At 40.4% G+C, this 21,680-nt stretch overlaps 1 protein-coding gene across 3 annotated transcripts in view; it reads left to right on the forward strand.

Moving 5' to 3' along the window:
- chn2 (chimerin 2) overlaps positions 1-16,479 on the forward strand; it is a 92,212-nt gene extending 75,733 nt beyond the window's left edge. For 2 of the 3 annotated variants that reach the window (XM_061915854.1, XM_061915853.1), the window contains 4 exons: positions 3,412-3,585; positions 3,676-3,753; positions 11,722-12,048; positions 15,790-15,935. In XM_061915854.1, coding sequence (XP_061771838.1) covers positions 3,412-3,585; positions 3,676-3,753; positions 11,722-12,032 — 563 coding nt within the window. In that variant the 3' untranslated portion in view covers positions 12,033-12,048; positions 15,790-15,935. Of the gene's footprint in view, positions 1-3,411; positions 3,586-3,675; positions 3,754-11,721; positions 12,049-15,789 lie in introns of all 3 variants that reach the window. The other variant, XM_061915855.1, reaches the window with a different exon arrangement.
- Positions 16,480-21,680: the final 5,201 nt, after the last annotated feature.

The following is a 21,680-nucleotide window of genomic DNA, read 5'->3' on the forward strand; positions in this document are numbered from 1 at the left end:
TTCCACCGTGAAGCCCAAGAAAAGGCAATTTTAAATAAATAAAGAATAGTGAACAGGCTGAATAAATGTATGTTATATGACGCATAAATAACCAACTGAGAAGATGCCTAGTATCTTAACGTAACATATTATGGTAAGAGTCATTCAAATAACTATAACATATAGAACATGCTATACGTTTACCAAACAATCTGTCACTCCTAATTGCTAAATCCCATAAAATCTTATACGTCTAGTCTCTTACGTGAATGAGCTAAATAATATTATTTGATATTTTACGGTAATGTGTTAATAATTTCACACATAAGTTGCTCCTGAGTATATGTCCCACCCCCGGCCAAACTATGGAAAAAAACTGCAATTTATAGTCCGAAAAATACGGTATGTTGAATTGGTTTTGGCATTTCAACGTACAAAATTTATCAAAAAGGCATTCTTTAATTTTTCAGTATGCCACACTTGGACAACCATGCTTTATATTTTAGAGGCTTTTGCCTTTCATACAAGCCATTTCTGATTTCAAATAATCAACTAAAAGTCAAGTTATTTATTGTTTTTGAATTAGAAAATAAATGGATAATGAAAATTGTTGATGTATGCTCCTCAGTTAATCGCAATGTAGCATTATTTACACTGAATTTACATATGTATGATAAAAGAGGCTTGTAATTCAATCAGGGAATTCATTGATGAATGCCCTGATTAATTGATTTTATTTTGAGCACTTTCCTTCATGAAGAATGATTCAAATGGTTATTTTGTCTAAACCTTTGACTCTACAGAATAATCCCCTTTAGAAGAAGCATACAGTTGGACATTACCAGTTCCCTAAGATGAGATCTGACCAGGAGACAATAGGCATTTAAAAGAGCACCTATTATGCACAACCAACGTTCCATACGTATTGGTACCTGTTATTGTGGATTTGTTGTTGTGGGGGACGGCGTGGCGAAGTTGGTAGAGTGGCTGTGCCAGTAATCTGAGGGTTACTGGTTCAATCCCCACCTTCTACCATCCTAGTCACGTCCATTGTGTCCTTGGGCAAGACACTTCACCCTTGCTTCTGATGGGTCCTGGGAAGCACATTGCATGGCAGCTCCCGCCGTCAGTGTGTGAATGTGTGTGTGAATGGGCGAATGTGGAAATTCTGTCAAAGCACTTTGGGCTCCTTAAAAAGGGGTAGAAAAGCGCTTTTCAAGTACAACCCATTTACCATTTGGGATCTGCTTAAATCCCAAGAATTAAAAATCAAACCAGTGGAGGCATTGTGGAGATATCTTGCCTTCCTTGATACTTCCTCCAAATCAGCCCTTTGGAATTTGCCCTGACCTGTGACGTTTTCACACCGTTGATGTCAGCGGATTACCCATGTATGTTAGAAATGTACCTAAAGTGCTTTGCGCGAGTGCGCCATTGTAGTCTGCGCTGTAGTCAATAAGCTCCTTTTTTGCTATATTCTTATTGGGGAGAAGACTGGCTCGTACATTGATTGATTGATTGATTGATTGATTGATTGACATCTTGAAAAATGTAATCCATGTAATGCTTTAAAAAGGCAAATGAATGGCACAAAAAGCCAAAAGGCTTGTTTCCATTGTGGTCCATTAAATGTTCATCACATTTGATACGTTCAATAATAAAAGATATATAAACTGTAACATGTATATAAAAAATTAAGTTAAAGAATGGATAAATTATGAACATATACACAGTATACATGTCGGGTGATTTGAAAAAAATATATACAAAAAATAGGGGGAGGGGGCGAATATACACATGTTGACTCCAAGAGTGTGCAAAACAGAATGAGAATATATATACAGTATATATATACTATAACCACATATAAACTTGCTTCGAAGAGTTGCTGGGGATCAATTTTGGTTCAGATCAGCTGAGCCATGATTTTATTGCAGTTTTAAAATTTAGTAGGGAAGTTCAAATTTTAAGGTCTGTTGGTAGTGCATTCCACTGTGTTGTGGCAAAATAGTAGAATGCATTTTTTCCCATGAGAGTCTTGAATTTGGGCAACCAGGTCTGAGGAACTCCCTTTCGTGTATTACCTGTGAGCATCACTTACTCTGGTGAAATAGTTCGACAGGTACTTGGGGACAGTTTCTCTGAGTATTTTGAATACCTGCAGGCAAATTGCGATTTGGTGTACTCTTTCCTCAACTCTAAGCCATCTTAATTTGGTAAAGTGGGCTTGAGTTAGGTGAGTCGTGTATGGGAGGTTGAGCAAGAGTCTCACCAGCTTGTTTTAGTAAACAAGCTGCTGCACATGCGTCCTCCGCTGTTGCCATTGTAATACAAAGTAGCGTGCTAGTTGTAACTTATATCCGTCAGTAGATTCGCAATGCAAGCGCTAAAAACTACAACATGGATGACAGGGAGAAGACTCAGTCGAAGTGGAACCACGTAAATAAGACTACCCGCAAAATGGCGCATCCTGAAAAGACATTTAGAAAGTGGCTTGAAAATATAATTTTTGTAAAGTTTAGACCAAAGAACCACCATTACATGGTATGTAGACCTCAAGGAAGTGTTTTAAATGTAAAAAAAAAAATCATAATATGACCCCTTTAAAGGGACCAATCAGAAAGCAGGGGAATTGCTGGAATGTGTATTCGTCGCCTTTGGAGAAAGATGCAGCATGCGCAAAGAGACTCCACACGTGTGCACAGAGTAGATGCACTAGCGTAAAAAGAATCGGCGACGACTCTGTGCACGCATATGGCATCTTTTTGCACTTACAAAATGAGTCCGCGCGCAGGCAGTGTGTTTTGGTACTGTTCTGACACCATAGTTCTAAAGCCATAAGTGCGGCCCTGGTATGGGTACTGGCAACCCCTCTAAAAAGTTGTAAATTATTCATCCAAAGTAATTTTTTTCATTACCATGCAAAAATCATTGCAAGTAAAAATATCAACATCTTAAAAAAACAGGTTAAATATAGTTCAAAAGTGACTAAAAATAGCAGCAAAATTAACTCATGACAGCTTGCAAGACCTTGTCACAAGATTTCATATTCAAAACCCAGACTCAATGCGAGACTTGGCCTCTACCCCACTACCTAAACAGAATGTTTGTTGTTGACACATTTGCCATGGTGATAAGCTGCAGGCAAAGACTATCATCAGACACCTCGTGCTTTGGCGAGCAGGAGGGACATCTTTGTTCCAACTCCTCATACATTCTCTCAGGAGCTCCTTCCAAACCTGCAGTCAAACAGCTTAGACACGCTCTGCATTGCACACCACCAAAAATGACTTCCTGCTGCCGTGTGCGTTGTTATCTGCCACTGACCAAGTGTCGGCAGAGAGCTGTACTTCCGCTGTCTTAAGCCCCCATGCTGTGCTTGCGTTATCGTCGGCGTGAGGCTAACCGGCCGCTATTTATCTCTCCTGTAAGATTGCGGGCTGAGTGTACACAAGCAGTGCTCGAAGCTGGTGCCCAGCGACTGCCAGCCGGACCTGCGCAGGATAAAGAAAGTGTTCAGCTGTGACCTCACCACACTCGTCAAGGCCCACAACACCACCAGACCCATGGTTGTGGATCTCTGCATTCGGGAGATAGAGCTCCGAGGTAAAACGGCAATAAGGATGGTGAATGTGCTTAACCATAAATATTGAACATACAGTGTATGTGTTAAACTGCCCATTGCTTGTGTTACAGGTATGAAATCTGAAGGTCTGTACAGAGTGTCTGGTTTCTCCGAGCACATCGAGGACGTGAGACTGGCCTTTGACAGAGGTGTGACTCTTTGCCGCAGTACATGTGCATACAGTTGTCCCTTGCCACATTGCGTTTCAAATATTATGGCTTCACCACATTGCACATTTTTTGGGGATATATATTTTTTTAAAGCATATTCCAAAAAAATGTGGGTCTTAAAATAACCATTTTCAATCATACAAATGACTAAATAAAGTAAATATATCAATATGCTACAATTGTGTTGTCCATTAGAGAATACCAAACCAATTAGAGAAACCTCGTCAATATCAGGGCCACTGATTGGTTGAGCCTCAGGCAGCATTCAAAGAGTGCAAAAGTGACTAAAGGGCAGTGGTCCCCAAACTACGGCCCGCGGGCCAAGTCCGGCCCGCCAGCATTCAAGATCTGGCCCGTGGGAAGTCCCAAGTTGAAAAAAAAAAAAATTATATGTATATATATATATATAATTTTTTTTTCTTTTTTTTTTTTTAAATCTGTCCTTTCTAACTATTTTCTACCGCTTGTTGCTTGTTACTCTCAGAGTCTCCTAGTAGCTCAGGCAAATCACATTGTGTAAAAATACTTTTTCCAATCGATATATATATATATATATATATATATATATATATATATATATATATATATATATATATATATATATATATATATATATATATATATATACATATAGTGTATGTGAATGTGAGTGTGAATGTTGTCTGTCTATCTGTGTTGGCCCTGCGATGCCTTCCGCCCAACTGTAGCTGAGATAGGCACCAGCGCCCCCCGCGACCCCAAATGGAATAAGCGGTAGAAAATTATACATATATATATATATTAGGGGTGTGGGAAAAAATCGATTCAAATACGAATCGCGATTCTTACGTTGTGCGATTCAGAATCGATTCTCATTTTTTTCAAAAATGTTTTTTTGTTTTTTTTATCAATCCAACAAACCAATACACAGCAATACCATAACAATGCAAACCTGACCCAGCAACACTCAGAACTGCAATAAACAGAGCAATTGAAATGAGACACTAACACGACACACAACAAACCAAAAGTAGTGAAACAAAAATTAATATAGCAACAACAGTATCAATATTAGTTATATATTCAGCACAGCAGTGATTAAAAATCCCTCATTGGCATTATCATTAGACATTTATAAAAATTAAAAAAAAAGAACGATAGTGTCACAGTAGCTTACACTTGCATTGCATCTCATAAGCTTGACAACACACTGTGTCCAATGTTTTCACAAAGAAAAAATAATTCCTATTTTTGGTTTGTTTAATAGTTAAAACAAATTTACATTATTGCAATCAGTTGATATAACATTGTCATTTACAATTATAAAAGCTTCTTTTTTTTTAAATCTACTACTCTGCTAGCATGTCAGCACACTGGAGTAGATCCTGCTGAAATCCTATGTATTAAATGAATACAGAACCGTTTTGAATCGAAAAAATATCGTTTTTGAATCGAGAATCGCGTTGAATCGAAAAAAATCGATATATAATCGAATCGCGACCCCAAGAATCGATATTGAATCGAATCGTGGGACACTCAAAGATCCACAGCCCTAATATACATATATACATATATATATATATATATATATATATATATATATATATATATATATATATATATATATATATATATATATATATATATATATATATATATATATGTAAAAGCCGGCATGTCAAGGCAGTAACCATGAACAAGCAATGGAGCTGGACTAGATGGGAGAGTATAAAAGACAGATCTCTAACCTGAAAGGACATCTGAAGCATGGAAGGCCACCGGATTAAGTTCCTGCTGTGGTCTACATATGATGTCCTGCCCACCCCATCAAACCTCCATACTTGGGGAATGGTAGGGAGTCCCAGCTGTACACTCTGCGGAAAGATAGCCAACCTGGAGCATGTCCTCTCCTCTTGTCACTCAAGTTTAGCAGATGGCAAGTTCCGGTGGCGTCATGACCAGATCCTTGCTCAGCTGGCAGAGGGTGTTGAGCAGGCCAGGAAGAGGACAAGGCAGCTCTCTAATGGGCCTCGCTTCATCCACTTCATCAGGGCAGGTGAAAGCGCAGCAGCAGGAGGGAGGAACAAAGGAATCCTGGCCACGGCAAGCGACTGGGAGATGCGGGTCGACCTGAAGAAGCAGCTGAAATTCCCAGAGGAGATAACCCACACTACCCTGAGACCTGATATTGTTCTGTGGTCTAAAGCAATGGTTCCCAAACTTTTGCAGGCTGGCGCCCCCCTTGGCTCCCCAGTGAATTCCTAGCGCCCCCCCACCCCCCCACAGACACATATGGGAACTTTATTCTGGAACAAAAAAAACAAAACATGTAAAATACAGCATTTTATCGCATTTCATAAATAGGCCTACTTAAAGACAAAAATGACAACATTGAAGGTATGAAAAGCAATTTACCCTCTCACGTATTCATTTTCTTCCATTTACTCACAGAAAATGGTGGCGGACGTGATCTAAGGCACGCCACCCTCGCCACCCACACAATGACACACGCGCGAACACGCATATATGCACACACACACACACACACACACACACATGCACACACAGGTACAAAGTCATATACATTCGTAACAATATATATGAGTGAATGCACCACCCTAACCAGCTCAACACAACACAACACGGCGCGTTCTGGCGAGTCCCCAATTTCATGTTGACTTGAACTCAAGATGATGTTGACCGCCAGAATGCGTTTTTTATTATAAGATAAAATTCTGAACATTACAAGCTTGAAATTACAAACCTGAGCTTTTGCTTTTGTAGTCTATGCTGTCGGATCTGACTGGGCCAGAGCGGCATGTGGTAACCGGACCCTGATGCGTCGTCCACTGACTCGTCCTGCTGCACGTGTTGTGTACAAATCGTCAAACAAACATTCGAACTTCTGACTTCGACTTCGGACTGCCGCCCCCCCTACCGCCCCCTTCTTCCTCACCGCCCCCCCAGATCTTTCCACCGCCCCCAGGGGGGCGGTACCGCCCACTTTGGGAACCACTGGTCTAAAGGAACCAAACAGGTGGTGCTTATCGAGCTGACAGTAGCCTGGGAAGAGAGGATAGAGGAGGCGTATGAACGCAAACTCAAAAAATACCAAACCCTCATCCTCAAGAGCCAGCTAAATGGATGGAAGGCCTGGAACCTACCGGTGGTGGTGGGCTGTAGAGGCTTTGCGGGGCGGTCGCTCTGGAGAGCCCTCGGACTGCTGGGGATCGAGGGGCTGGCTAGGAAGCGGCTGGTAGCCAACACCACTAAAAGGGCAGAAGAAGCATCACGCTGTATTTGGATACAAAGAAAGGTGTGGTGGCAGAGGTGCTGAAGGACTAGGGACATAGAGTTGGGTGGCATTCAGCAGGGGTAGAGCAAGGACGCTGGATTTGCCGTCGAGCCCCTCTGAAGCGTCATGGGCTTAATTCGACGAAACGTTAATGACGGGGGGTGCCCATTTGAGAACCTTCTGATGCCAACCAACTGATGTCCAGTTAAGGTATGCGGTCAAGCTTAGTCTTGGCTCAGGGAGGAGGACGTCCCTGCCATGCAGAGTCCCGACGGTGCCTTGATAGAAGGAGAGATGAAGAGAGCGAGGCCACAGGCTCACAGATGGTGCAGGGGCGAGTACCTGTAAAGGTGAGCCAGTTGCGATACCCTTATCGTATTTTGCATATTCTTCTCTGGTAGACCCAGTGACCACTTGGAAAGACAGGTTGGCATCCGAGAAAGAACGGTGACAGCGAGGAAAGACTGCTGACATCTGGGAAAGACTAGAGCCGGGGTGTGGAGGCTTGGCAGGCCAAAGCACAGCCTCCGTGAGGAGGAACCCAAAACCAATCGCTATGGAAAGTTATAATAAAAGATACCCCCGGGGTCGGGCAAGAGCGGGGGAGGATGATCGACCCACTGGCCAGACCAATGTTATGACCATCAACGACGGACAATCGACTACGGAACAGCTAAGCGATTTATCCCGGATCTGCAGATGTGGAAAGATATGCAAAAATGAGAAAGGTCTCAAGATACACCAGACCAAGTTGCACAAGATGCAACCTGAAAGTATTGTGCAACGCACAGGGAAACCTGGTGAGACGGAGGAGAGGCTGGGGCAGGACACAAACCACAGTCCCCAGAATCTCCAGGCACATGATGGAGATGGGGGCAGGAGAAGCATCGCTGGTGTGACGGAGGCAGCAGGGCACCACAGTGAGAGGGAAGTCACTCAGGACACCAGACGTCATGGCCAGAACAATTGTGCTGGAGACGTTCGGAAAGAACGAGTGAACTGGCCAACTGCAGCTGAAAAGAAAGAATGGGATATGTTTGACTGTGATGTCGACCAGGTGCTGGAAGCGGCACTCGCAGGAGACGTGGGAAAGAAGCTCAAGGCCATGTCCTCGATAATCTGGAGTATAGGCGCTGATCGCTTCGGAAAGAGAACAAAAAGGCAGAGTAAACATCCAGCCCAAGGAAAACAGACGCCTGTAGGAGATAGCAATCCTTAGAGGAGATCTGCGGAGGCTTAAGAAGGCCTTTCGTGAAGCAACAGCAGACGAGAAACCAGATCTCACAGAATTGCGAAACCGGCCTGAGGGAGCGCATTAAGATCTTGCGACGAGCTGAGTGTCACCGCAGGAACAGGAAGCGGCGGTTGAAGGAAAGGGTGGCCTTCACAAAGAACCCATTCAACTACCTGTCGAAACTCCTGGGGGATAAAAGATCAGGAGAGTTGAAAGCAGGAAAGGAAGAGGTGGAGGAGCACCTTCGGCAGGTCCGCAGCGATCCCAGGAGGGAGGACAATTTGGAGGAGATGGAGAGGCTCATTAAACCAGCTGAACCAACTATTCCTTTTAATGCGGAGGAACCAAGCTGGCAGGAAGTCAGCAGCTTCCTTAAGAAGGCAAGAGGAAAATCAGCCCCAGGGCCAAATGGCATCTCGTACAGTGTTTACAAGCATTGTGAAAAGCTCAGGAAACGACTCTGGAAGCTACTGACGGTGGCATGGAGGAAGAATTTCCTTGCTGATGAATGGCTGGTGGCTGAGGGATGCTTCATCCCTAAGGAAGAAAACTCTTCAGGGATTAAGCAATTCCGTACCATCTCCCTCCTCAATGTGAAAGCTAAGCTCTTCCTGGGGATTCTGGCAAAGAGGTTGACCACCTTCATGTTGGACAACGGTTACATGGACACTTCAGTTCAAAAAGGTGGCATTCCAGGGGTATCTGGCTGTCTCGAACACACAAGCGTAATCTCCAAGATCATCGAGGATGCAAAGAGGAACCACGGAGACCTAGCAGTTCTGTGGCTTGATCTAACAAATGCCTATGGAACGATACCCCACAAGTTAGTGGAGCTGACTTTAAAGACCTACAACATACCAGAGCAATTCCAGAAACTCTTGCAGCAGTACTTTGACAGATTCAACATGCGATTCACCTGCGGAGAATTCACCACCAAGTGGCAGAGACTAGAAGTGGGCATTGTCACTGGCTGCACAATTTCAGTGATTTTATTTTCTGCAGCGATGAACCTTCTTGTCAAGTCGGCAGAGAAGTTATGTCGAGGCGCAGTCCTTGCAAGCGGAATCCAGATGCTACCCATTAGAGCGTTCATGGACGACCTTACCATCACAGCAAGATCAGTGCCAGAAGGAAGATGCATTTTGGAGGACCTAATTGAGCTCACTAATTGGGCAAGGATGGAGTTCAAACCGGCAAAGTCCAGAAGCCTAGTTCTGAAGAAAGGGCGTGTTCAGGAACGGTTTCGCTTCAAGATCAGGGAGAACACCATCCCAACTGTCCAAGAGAAACCTGTGAAGTGCTTGGGGAAGTGGTACAGGGCAGATCTCAATGACCGACTGAGTGTGAAAGAAATGCTTAGCCAAGCAGAAGCCTGGATGACATCCCTAGAAAAGAGCGGCCTCCCGGGCAAGTATAAGACCTGGGGTTACCAACATGGGGTTCTCCCCCGTCTGCTCTGGCCACTCCTAGTTTATGAGGTACCTGTATCCACAGTTGAGAGTCTGGAGAGGAAGTTGAACACCTACTTGAGGAGATGGCTGGGTGTCCCAAGAAGCTTCTGTTCCATTGGACTGTACAGCACAGGAAGCAAGCTACAGCTGCCAATAACATCGGTGGTGGAGGAGTATAAGGTGACAAAAACACGCCAGGCCATGATGCTACAAGACAGCAAAGACAAGCGAGTACGACAAGCAGGCATTGTCGTCAGGTCAGGCATAAAGTGGTCAGCTAGCGAAGCACTGAGGGAGGCGGAGGATCGACTGCATCACGCGGACATTGTGGGATCAGTAGCCCACGGAAGACTTGGTCTGGGTTGCTCTTCCAGAACAAATTGGAACAAAGCTGACCCAAAGGAGCGGCGAAGCTTGGTGCAAAGCGAGGTCCGAAAGGCTAAAGAGGAAAGCCGGCATGTCAAGGGAGTAACCATGAACAAGCAATGCAGCTGGACTAGATGGGAGAGTGTAAAAGACAGATCTCTAACCTGGAAGGACATCTGGAGCATGGAAGGCCACCGGATTAAGTTCCTGCTGTGTTCCAAATATGATGTCCTGCCCACCCCATCAAACCTCCATACTTGGGGAATGGTAGAGAGTCCCAGCTGTACACTCTGCGGAAAGATAGCCAACCTGGAGCATGTCCTCTCCTCTTGTCACTCAAGTTTAGTAGATGGCAAGTTCCGGTGGCGTCATGACCAGATCCTTGCTCAGCTGGCAGAGGGTGTTGAGCAGGCCAGGAAGAGGACAAGGCAGCTCTCTAATGAGCCTCGCTTCATCCACTTCATCAGGGCAGGTGAAAGCGCAGCAGCAGGAGGGAGGAACAAAGGAATCCTGGGGACATAGAGTTGGGTGGCATTCAGCAGGGGTAGAGCCAGGACGCTGGATCTCCCGTCGAGCCCCTCTGAAGCGTCATGGGCTTAATTCGACGAAACGTTAATGACGGGGGGTGCCCATTTGAGAACCTTCTGATGCCAACCAACTGATGTCCAGTTAAGGTATGCGGTCAAGCTTAGTCTTGGCTCAGGGAGGAGGACGTCCCTGCCATGCAGCGTCCCAACGGTGCCTTGATAGAAGGAGAGATGAAGAGAGCGAGGCCACAGGCTCACAGATGGTGCAGGGGCGAGTACCTGTAAATGTGACCCTTATCGTATTTTGCATATATATATTATTTATTTATATATATATATATATATATATATATATATATATATAAACAGCCCGGCCCCCGGCCAAATTATTTCAACCCAATGCGGCCCCCGGGTTAAAAAGTTTGGGGACCCCTGCTAAAGGGTATGACAGAAAATGGAGCAGTGTCCCAAGTGGCTAGCAGCTTCGGGCCGGATGCCCGCCCCCTCACCCCTCGTTTCAGGTCTTGAGTTGTACAAAATGTCATAATATGTTTTTATTTTTCCTCACCTCAAACTGCCCCCGCCTGCTCTTCAACGGGATTGTCCTGAAAATTAAATTTCATACTACTTGTGCAATGACAATAAATATTCTTTCTTCCTTCCTTCCCTCATGTTTAGAGGGCTCTCATAACATTAAAACAACTTATTTAGAAGGTATGCACTACCTATGAAAATATAAAATTTGTGATTAATATTTTTTTCAACTTTGCAACTCATTCATGGATACGTCCAGCCCTAAATGTCACGTTTGATTATGTCAGATTTTGGGCACGGATGACTTGAATGTGCTCAGATGTGTTGATATTATCATGGCACAACACACATGCACTCAGTGCCTGATTTTTTTTATCTTTATGGTGAGGTCTGTTACAGAGCTAAAATCTCTTTAAGATTTAAAAAAATATTTATGTGCACCAGCCTTAAAACACTGATGGACAGACATTTTACACATATTTTTCCTCACACATTTAGAAGCTTTGAACTTAACTTGTGAAAAGTATTAGAGCCCGATCCAGTAAATGTTGTTATGAACAGACGGTGACAAGGCGAACATCAGTGCCAGTGTGTATGCAGACATCAACATCATTGCTGGTGCTCTGAAGCTCTACTTGAGAGACCTTCCTATCCCAGTAATCACCTTTGACCTATACGCCAAATTCGTCCAGGCAGAAAGTAAGGACTCGCCTCTTCTTTCTTTCTCTTATTTGCTGCTGCCTGCCATCACTTTGATTTATTATTTCCCCGGATATTTCCAGAGATCGCTAATGCTGAATCCAGGCTGGAGGCCGTGCATGAGGCTTTGCTGCAGCTTCCTCCAGCTCACTACGAGACTCTTCGCTACCTGATGGCTCATCTCAAGAGGTTAGCCATCGTTTATGAATGCAATTCAGGGTTTTGTGCGGTGTAATCAGAGGTGTGGACTCGTGTCAGGAAACTTGAACTTCAGTCACAATTTTGACGACTTTGGACTTGACTTGATAATCTTGTCAAAAACACGACTTGACTTTGACATCACTCACTCAGGATTTGACTCGGACTAAAGCATTACAACTACAGGTGTGACATTTGCAAACAAATCAAGTCTTTTAAACGACTCTTTTAAATGGACAATGAGAATCGATTACCAGTGGTGAGCCCTTTTTTTTTTTTTGGACATGCAGATATAGCGTTGGTAATCATCCATGCCACCAGAAAATGAGTCATACATAGGGGGGGCTTAGGGCTGGGCGATATGGCCGACCTATCATGATTTTAGTGTTTTATTTTGGTCGATATCGATAACTACTTGTATTTTTTATGATCTGTCAAAAATACAGACCAGGAGAAAAATATATTAAATGTGAACATTTTTATTTAAAACGTAACCGCCCTCTGAATATAATCCCCTCAGCTATCAAGGCAGAAAGGGAAAAAGTGTCAACACAACCATGGAAAACAATCAATGTCAACACAATTCTAAAATTTCATTAGACATTTAACAATATTCTCCTAAAATAAAAGTGCAAAAATGAGGAATACATGAGAAATGCTTAAAAAAGTGTAACAAAATAGTGCAAAGTGTAAAATTTAAACAAAGAGAAAGTCGAGAAGAACTATTTTCTGCAGGTTTAGTGTCAGGAAGTCACGGCTGTGCTCTAATGTATGAGCACGGCTAAGGTGATGTGGTATTGCCGGTCTTTGTTGGTAGAGCGCCTTCCCTAATTTACAGACCACATTGATCTGACTCTGGTCCGTTTGAAAAAATCCTAAAAATTGCCGTACAAATTTTTTGCTCTCTGCAGCTCTTATTTTTAGTTTCTCTTTTCACTCAATGCAAAAAAACAACCGTGAGACAAGATGGAGCAACAGAACTTGATAGTTGATACTGTATTTCCTAGTTGGCTTTTAGCATATCACTCCCACTGAGTGCCTTTGTTCATGCAAGCAACCTTGCTTTGCAACTTCCGTTTTCTTTCAGTGAAGAAAAAAAAAATCATCAAACATTTTATCGAATGCGTTTCTTATTGATTTTCATTACGTGTCTATCGCGACATATACTGATATTGTTTTATTGCCCTGCCCATAAAGGAAATATCATTACATACGTCTTTTGCGTTGCTACAAACTTGGATACTTTGCACATGGTCTTGGATGCTTTTTTTCTTGGAGTTTTGTAGTTGTGACGTCACATCGAGGTGAATGTCCTTATTTGGACATTATGTCTAGTTCTCAACCAGAGAGAGATTTACGAGATATATTGCGCTTTGAAGTTACCGGATCTTTGGGAGCCGTTGTTTTGAAAGAACTGTTCAAAAAGACTGGCTTTAAGGTGGTGCAATAATCCCCAGGCTTTGAGAGTGACATCATTATTTAAAAAAAAAAAATTTGTAATACAAGTGCATTTTTAAAAAATACCGTATTTTTGGGATTATAAATCGCTCCGGAGTATAAATCGCACCGGCCGAAAATGCATAATAAAGAAGGAAAAAAACATATATGTCGCACTGGAGTATAAATCACATTTTTGGGGGAAATTAATTTGATAAAATCCAACAACAAGAATAAACATTTGAAAGGCATTTTAAAATAAATAAAGAATAGTGAACAACAGGCTGAATAAGTGTACGTTATATGACGCATAAATAACCAACAGAGAAGGTGCCTGGTATGTTAACGTAACATATTATGGTAAGAGTCATTCAAATAACTAAAACATATAGAACATGCTATACGTTTACCAAACAATCTGTCACTCCTAATCGATAAATCCCATGAAATCTTCTTCCTCGATGTCGCTTCTAAACAACTCTGCCAACTCCAAAGGTATGTGCCGCTTCCTCTTCTCGTTTTCTGCTGCATATTTCACTACGTCCAGCTTGTAATCTGCAGTACATGATCTCCTTTTCGGTGCTATTTTTGTTCAGCCATTCTCAGTTTTTATAAGTTACTGCCAACATTGAAATAATCCATTTTGATAGCTACGCCAGTAGCATATAGCATATAGTAGTTAGCATCCCATGACCCACAATGCACTTCTGCCATGACCCTCCCCCGCCAAATTCTTATTGTTTGACGTGTGTGTGACGATTGCTGACATTTTCTTCGTCTCTTCTGCGAATGAGATAAATAGTAATAGTATTATTTAATATTTAAATGTAAATATATGTATATATATATATATATATATATATATACATATATATGTGTGTATGTATGTATGTACAGTATAAGCGAAAAGTTTAGACACAACCTTCTCGTTTAATGCGCTTTTCTTTATTTTTATGACTATTTACATTGTAGATTGTCACTGAAGACATCAAAACTATGAATGAACACGTGGAGTTATGTACCTAAAAAAAGGTATATATATATATATATATATATATATATATATATATATATACATATATACACACACACACACACATACAGTATATCTATCTATATATATATATATATATATATATATATATATATATATTTAAGTTAAGTTAAAGTGCCAATCATTGGCACTTTAACTTAACTTAACTTAATATACAAACATATATATATATATATGCAACAATGTATATGCATATAAATATATATATATATATATATATATATAAATATATATATATATGTTTATATGCAACAATGTCACTGACTGTGACATTGTTGCATTTCTTTTCGTTGCCCGAGATAGGCTCCAGCACCCCCCGCGACCCCGAAAGGGATAAGCGGTATAAAATGGATGGCTGGCCGGATGGATGTGTGTGTGTGTGTGTGTGTGTATATATATATATATATATATATATATATATATATATATATATATATATAATATATGTGTGTGTGTGTGTGTGTGTGTACCTATGTGTGTATAATTATATATAAACATATGGAACAAATACATATATTCATGTGTATATACTGTATATATATCTAATACATTTATATTGTGTTCCAACTCAGCAGCATTATAATTACTACATGGTTATACGGTTTGGATACAAGTTTTTATTGTTTTTGCTTTAACCATATATATATGTATGTATATATTAATATGTATCTATATGCGTGTATATATGTACAGTATGTATGTACGTATGTATATACTGTATGTATAGATGTATGTGTGTATATATGTATGAATGTATGTGTGTGTATATGTATGTGTGTATATATATATATATACACTGTATATATATATGTATGTACGTATGTATTCGTGTGTGTGTATATATACATATATATGTAAACGTTTGTATACATGTATGTATATATTAATATGTATGCATGTTTAAATGTACAGTATGTATGTATGTACATATGTATATACTGTATGTACATTTGTATATATGCATTTATGTATTAATGTATGTATGTACATACATATGTATGTATATATATATATATATATATATATATATATATATATATATATATATATATATATATATATTTGTGTGTGTGTGTGTCCTGGTTAGGGCCTTGCATGGCAGCTCCTGCCAACTGTGTGTGTATGAATGGGTCAATGTGGAAATAGGGTCAAAGCGCTTTGAATACCTTGAAGGTAGAAAAGCGATCTACAAGTATAACCCTTTTACTAATTAATGTTTTAAATCGTGCATGACGTTGCAGGGTAACTTTGTTCGAAAAGGACAACTTGATGACTTCAGAGAACTTGGGCATTGTGTTCGGTCCAACGCTGATGCAGCCGCCGGAGCAGAATGCTTTGACCACGCTGAACGACATGAGGCAGCAGAAGCTGGTGGTGCAGCTCATGATCGAGCACGAAGACGTCTTATTCTAGAATCCAGATCCCGTCAACGTACGGTGCAATCACGGACACTTTTGTCAGAGATAAACTCAAATTGCTCTGGGGAAGCTTCTTTTGAATGCATGACCGCTTGGTTTGGTGTTGTCTAGTCCATGGTCGGCTTCCTTGCGTCACCAAGACTGTCATGTGCGATTTAGCACAGATATGTTTACAAGCCGCGGTGCCGTTTTCTTTGAAGCTGTGTGTGCAGTCTGCCTCTGCACGACATCTGTGAACCTTCTTACTTGTTGTGTGTGCAAATCCTGCTTGATTTGTGCGTGTGTATGTAAAAACCATGAAAAAAAATGGTCAATTCATGAAGCACTTTTTTGAAACGTGTACAGATTTGTTTTGTAAAGATGTTTATTTTTGTCTTCTTACTCTGCATCATGTTGTTTGGTCACAATAATATATATATATAACTATACAGTATGTACTGTTGGGAATGATGCGTGTTAAGTTGCTGTCTGGACACAAAATGCTCAGAAGAATAAAAGTTGTATACAAATCCATGTCATGGACATGCAGATTATAGTTTTTATTTTATGTGGTTTTGATGGTGATGATTAATGAGAGTTAAAGGCTACTGTTTACACTTTATTTCCGTTTCTTGTTAAAGCCATAATCTTGACATGTTTTATTTATCTGCAGTCGAATCTCTTGTTTCACCATAAACTTGTCACTCTTCCAGTTTTTCCTGAAAGTGTGACTTGCAGGATGGATTCAAACCAGTGTCAGAAAGTGTCACTTTCTGTGGAAACATGTTTGACAACTATGTCTATTCCAGCAGTCTCTGTCTGTGCTTGTTACCTCATTCAATGAGCCAGACGTCATTTCACATTCCACTGAGCTGCTGTAGTAAGAGGGCTATTTTTCTGTTAAGGGCCAATTGGTTTTAATAGGAGCTCAGTTTCTAAAATATACGAATAGGATAGACTTAATTTATCCCACAATGGGGAAATTTTGCAGCTGTGATGCAGGTACAAAAAGTCCCCCAAAAATAAGGTCAAAACAAGAAATTAACAATTCAAGAGCACAGAACTGCTGCAACCAGCTGCCAACTTCAGCGGCGCTATTTCTACATACAGCTATAAAAGTAAAACTGCAAAAAAATGAGCAACAAATAATACATATTTCACGCATACAATTGCACCATGTATGCACCAAAAGAAGAAAAAAACACACAATTTTAACATCTTATACTGTACAACGCAGTGGCCTCTGCAGTGCTCCATGCCACAGAGACAGGAGCAGACCCAACAAAGCAACCAAAAGAGCTGACTCCGACCTAGGGCGCCCACTAGCTCTCTGCAAATTTCCAGTCTGCGTATAAGAGCAAGAATCCGTCCAGGGAGACCAAAGTGTCCAATACATGCTCATATAGCCAGGGCTTCATGATATTCGTCAAATCTGACACTCAACGCCAGTGCCGCAGCCCCCGTCTCTTCCTCCGCATCTCCTCTGGTCTCTCCACACAGACTCTAGCTGCTAGTCTCCGGTGCAAACATAGCCATTGCCAAAAGGCTTCCGCAGGCAGGCATCATGAAGTGTTAATGTTTTCAAGAATTGTTTTTCAATTTTCTAATGAAACAAGGGCTGCTGGGTTTATGATCATGTAAAAGTGGCATAAAGGAAGGCAGCAGCCTGGACGGTTGGAACAACAGTGCCCTCTAGTGAATAAGGACGTCAAGTGCAACAATCATAACTTTAAACTTGCAGCCAATGTGATCTTAGATCGACCTATAAAATCATCTTAAATAACCCTAAATCTACAATGGAACCAGCACCACTCTTAATGGCTCACCTCACTTTTCAATACCTTCACCAGGTTGTGCATGTCTATTTGTTAGTTGGTGAAATAGCTCAAAAAGTATTGGGCCGATTTTGATGAAACTTTCAGGACATGTTGGAAATGGGATAGGGTTGATTAGATGTTGGGGCTTAATCTGGATCAGTGCCTGGATTCAGGATTTTTTAAAGGGCCTGGTGGATGTTGGCTCTTTTCGTGCGCTTATTAATCCGTTCCAAAAGGACAAATAAAGACAAAATAGTATAAAAACGACATACGTTTTTCCTGTAAGAAATAATGCAAATTCATTTCATCCATTCCAGACACCAAAGAATATGAAGACCGAACACATTTTAGAGCAGTGGTTCTCAATCTTTTTTCAGTGATGTACCCCCTTTGAACATTTCTTTTAAATTCAAGTACCCCATAATCAGAGCAAAGCATTTTTGGTTGAAAAAAAGAGATAAAGAATAAATACAGCACTATGCCATCAGTTTCTGATTTATTAAATTGTATAACATTGCAAAATATAGCTCATTTGTAGTGGTCTTTCTTGAACTATTTGGAAAAAAAAGATTTAAAAATAACTAAAAACTTGTTGAAAAAGAAACAAGTGATTTAATTATAAATAAAGATTTCTACACATAGAAGTAATCATCAACTTAAAGTGCCCTCTTTGGGGATTGTAATAGAGATCCATCTGGATTCATGAACTTAATTCTAAACATTTCTTCACAAAAAAAGAAATCTTTAATATCAATATTTATGGAACATGTCTACATAAAATCTAGCTGTCAACACTGAATATTGCATTGTTGTATTTCTTTTCACAGTTTATGAACGTACATTCATATTTTGTTGAAATATTATTCTATAAATCTATTCATAAAGGATTTTTGAATTGTTGCTATTTTTAAAATATTTTATTAGAAATCTCACGTACCCCTTGGCATACCTTCAAGTACCCCCAGGGGTACGCGTAACCCTATTTGAGAACCACTGTTTTAGAGGATATAGTTGTACATGCAGAAAACAATGTGAAATACATATAAAAGTTAAAGTTAATAGATAGTCACACACACACTAGGTGTGGTGAAATTACTCTCTACAATTGACCCATCCCCTTGTTCACCCTCTAGGACAGGGGTAGGGAACCTATGGCTCTAGAGCCAGATGCGGCTCTTTTGATGACTGCATCTGGCAATCAGATAAATCTTAGCTGACATTGCTTAACACGATAAGTAATTACAAATAACCTTCAAATTATAAAACAATCTCATGCATTTTAGTCCAACCATCCGTTTTCTATCGCACCCGTTCAAGATGTTGCTTTAATGGTAAGAAGTATCATATTTATTATTAGTTAACTTTTAGAATAACAATTTTATTAAAAAGAATTAAAAACTTACTATACTCTAAAAATGTTGGTCTTACTTAAAAATGCACCCATTTACTTGTATTCAGTGTTAAAAAATATTATATGGCTCTCACGGAAATACATTTTGAAATATTTGGCTTTCATGGCTCTCTCAGCCAAAAAGGTTCCTGACCCCTGCTCTAGGAGGTGACGGGAGCAGTGAGCAGCACCGGTGACCACGCTCAGGAATCATTTTAGTGATTTAACCCCCAATTCCATCCCTTGATGCTGAGTGCCAAGCAGGGAGGCAATGGGTCCCATTTTTATAGTCTTTGGTTTTACATAAATGATTATTGTGATGGCTAAAGGAACATCTAACATCACTTTTCTGTTCTTGAAGATGTATTATATTGGTTCTGTGACAGAGCTCTTAACTCAAAACACTTGTATCTCAAATCAACGCCTCCGATGGAAAGTCATTAAAATGGAATTTGTAACATGCCTCTTCACAAAAAAACTAACTTTTAGATAAGAAATATTGTATAAAAACTATTCAATATAATGTAGTACTAAGAATTACAGTATGAAGTAATGGACTTTTACGGTATGTCCTTCCAACTGCTTCTCTGTCAAACACACCATCATCAGTTTCCATATATAAATGTCCGCTGTTTAGATTTTATTTTTTACATCCTTGGCTGGCGTTATATACTCATTCTGCTTTAGTATGGTGCAGACTAGCAGTGATACACTCCAGGTCATGTGTGGATGATTTATTTCTTTAATTCAATGAATATGTTCCACTTCTTCTTCTCAGCACTGTCCTTGACATTCACTTTCGTCATTCCCATGCTTTGAAAAACAAAAGTGTCCCCATCTGTAGCTATAAGCTATTCTTATACCGGATGTTTTGGTTGGCTCTTACTGAGGTCACTCACTGTGACATTTGCCGCACCAACTAATGGCGGGGATGTTTGTAACTCAATTTTTTGCTTGCGACTTAAAGCATAACAATTAGTCGAGCGACAACTCTTATCTCAAAACACTCTTAAGTTGAGGTACCGCTGTACTTTGCTACTTCTTCAATTCAAGAGTGATTTTTACCTTTTTTAATCAACTTTCTTTGGCCCCGTGGTGGCTTGGGCCTTTCCACACAGTAACGTTCTGCAAACTTAACCACATTATATCGTTTCAACATCGAGTCACAATCAGACAGGAGCGCGTTACAGTACTGGGTGAAAATGATGTACTGTAATACAATTCCTCATCACAAGTGCAGACATAGACAGTGGTTGGAAACACCAAAACAACTAAAGAAAAAAAAAGTTGTCATCTTGACACAAAAACAATATGAATATGACAAGCATGGCTGAGGCGCAAAAAAACTGACTTTTGCAAGGTCAGGTGATGAGTGTGACATCACAAAAACCCCAAATAATTGTTGTTGTTAGCAGGTGTTGTGTCACTTATCTTTTTCTTGTGGTCATCGTTATCAAAAAGTAGTGGTGTCCTTGCTTGTCCACTCAATAATAATATCAGACTTTCCCATAAAAAAAAAAAAACGTTTCAGGCTCCCAGAGCTCAAAACTTTACCGTAAGGGCCTTATTTTGCAGCTGTACTCAATAAAAAAAAAAAGCACCAACCATCTAAAGAGCCTGTAACTGCCTAACGCTTGTCAGCAGTTCACTTGAACGCCTCACCATGTAAACAAAGCATGGGCAGCACAGTGCTTGACAGATCTTGCATTGACATGAATAAAGAAGACATACACAGATTTGTTCATCTTTTTGTGTGCACTCTATGAACAAACAAAACACACACACACATACTGTAATAAAGAAAATGTTGGCCCAAATCTTTCTACAGTGGCTCAACTCTCAAAATAGCACTATTCATTCTTTACAGAGATGAGTCACCGACATGCACGACTCTTTGTTGGGTGCTTTATTACGCGACAAAATACGCTACGTTAGGCATATTGTTTGGCCATATGGAAACGTTAAAGGAAAATACAAAATCTGGGCAAACTCGTTGAAAGTATTCTTCAAAAACAAAATCATGCAAAAATTAGGACGTACGAAAACCGATGTATCACTGTAATGAATAACGAATGAGAATAACAACAAAATCGGTCATTTTAACGCCACAGTCCAGCACAAACGCAACACCATCCATCCATCCATTTTCTACCGCTTATTCCCTTTCGGGGTCGCGGGGGGCGCTGGCGCCTATCTCAGCTACAATCGGGCGGAAGGCGGGGTACACCCTGGACAAGTCGCCACCTCATCGCAGGGCCAACACAGATAGACAGACAACATTCACACTCACATTCACACACTAGGGCCAATTTAGTGTTGCCAATCAACCTACAAACGCAACACTTTATATAAAATATAATATATCAGTATAAATTATATACTGTATATACAGTATAATATATAAATATTACATGTTATATTTTATATTACTACTATGGTAATTTTACTATCCATATATACTGTATATATAATATATAAATATTACATGTTATATTTTATATTGCTACTATGGTAATTTCACTATCCAT

The sequence above is a fragment of the Nerophis ophidion genome, linkage group LG11 (assembly GCF_033978795.1).
Source record: "Nerophis ophidion isolate RoL-2023_Sa linkage group LG11, RoL_Noph_v1.0, whole genome shotgun sequence".
Taxonomy (NCBI): domain Eukaryota; kingdom Metazoa; phylum Chordata; class Actinopteri; order Syngnathiformes; family Syngnathidae; genus Nerophis; species Nerophis ophidion.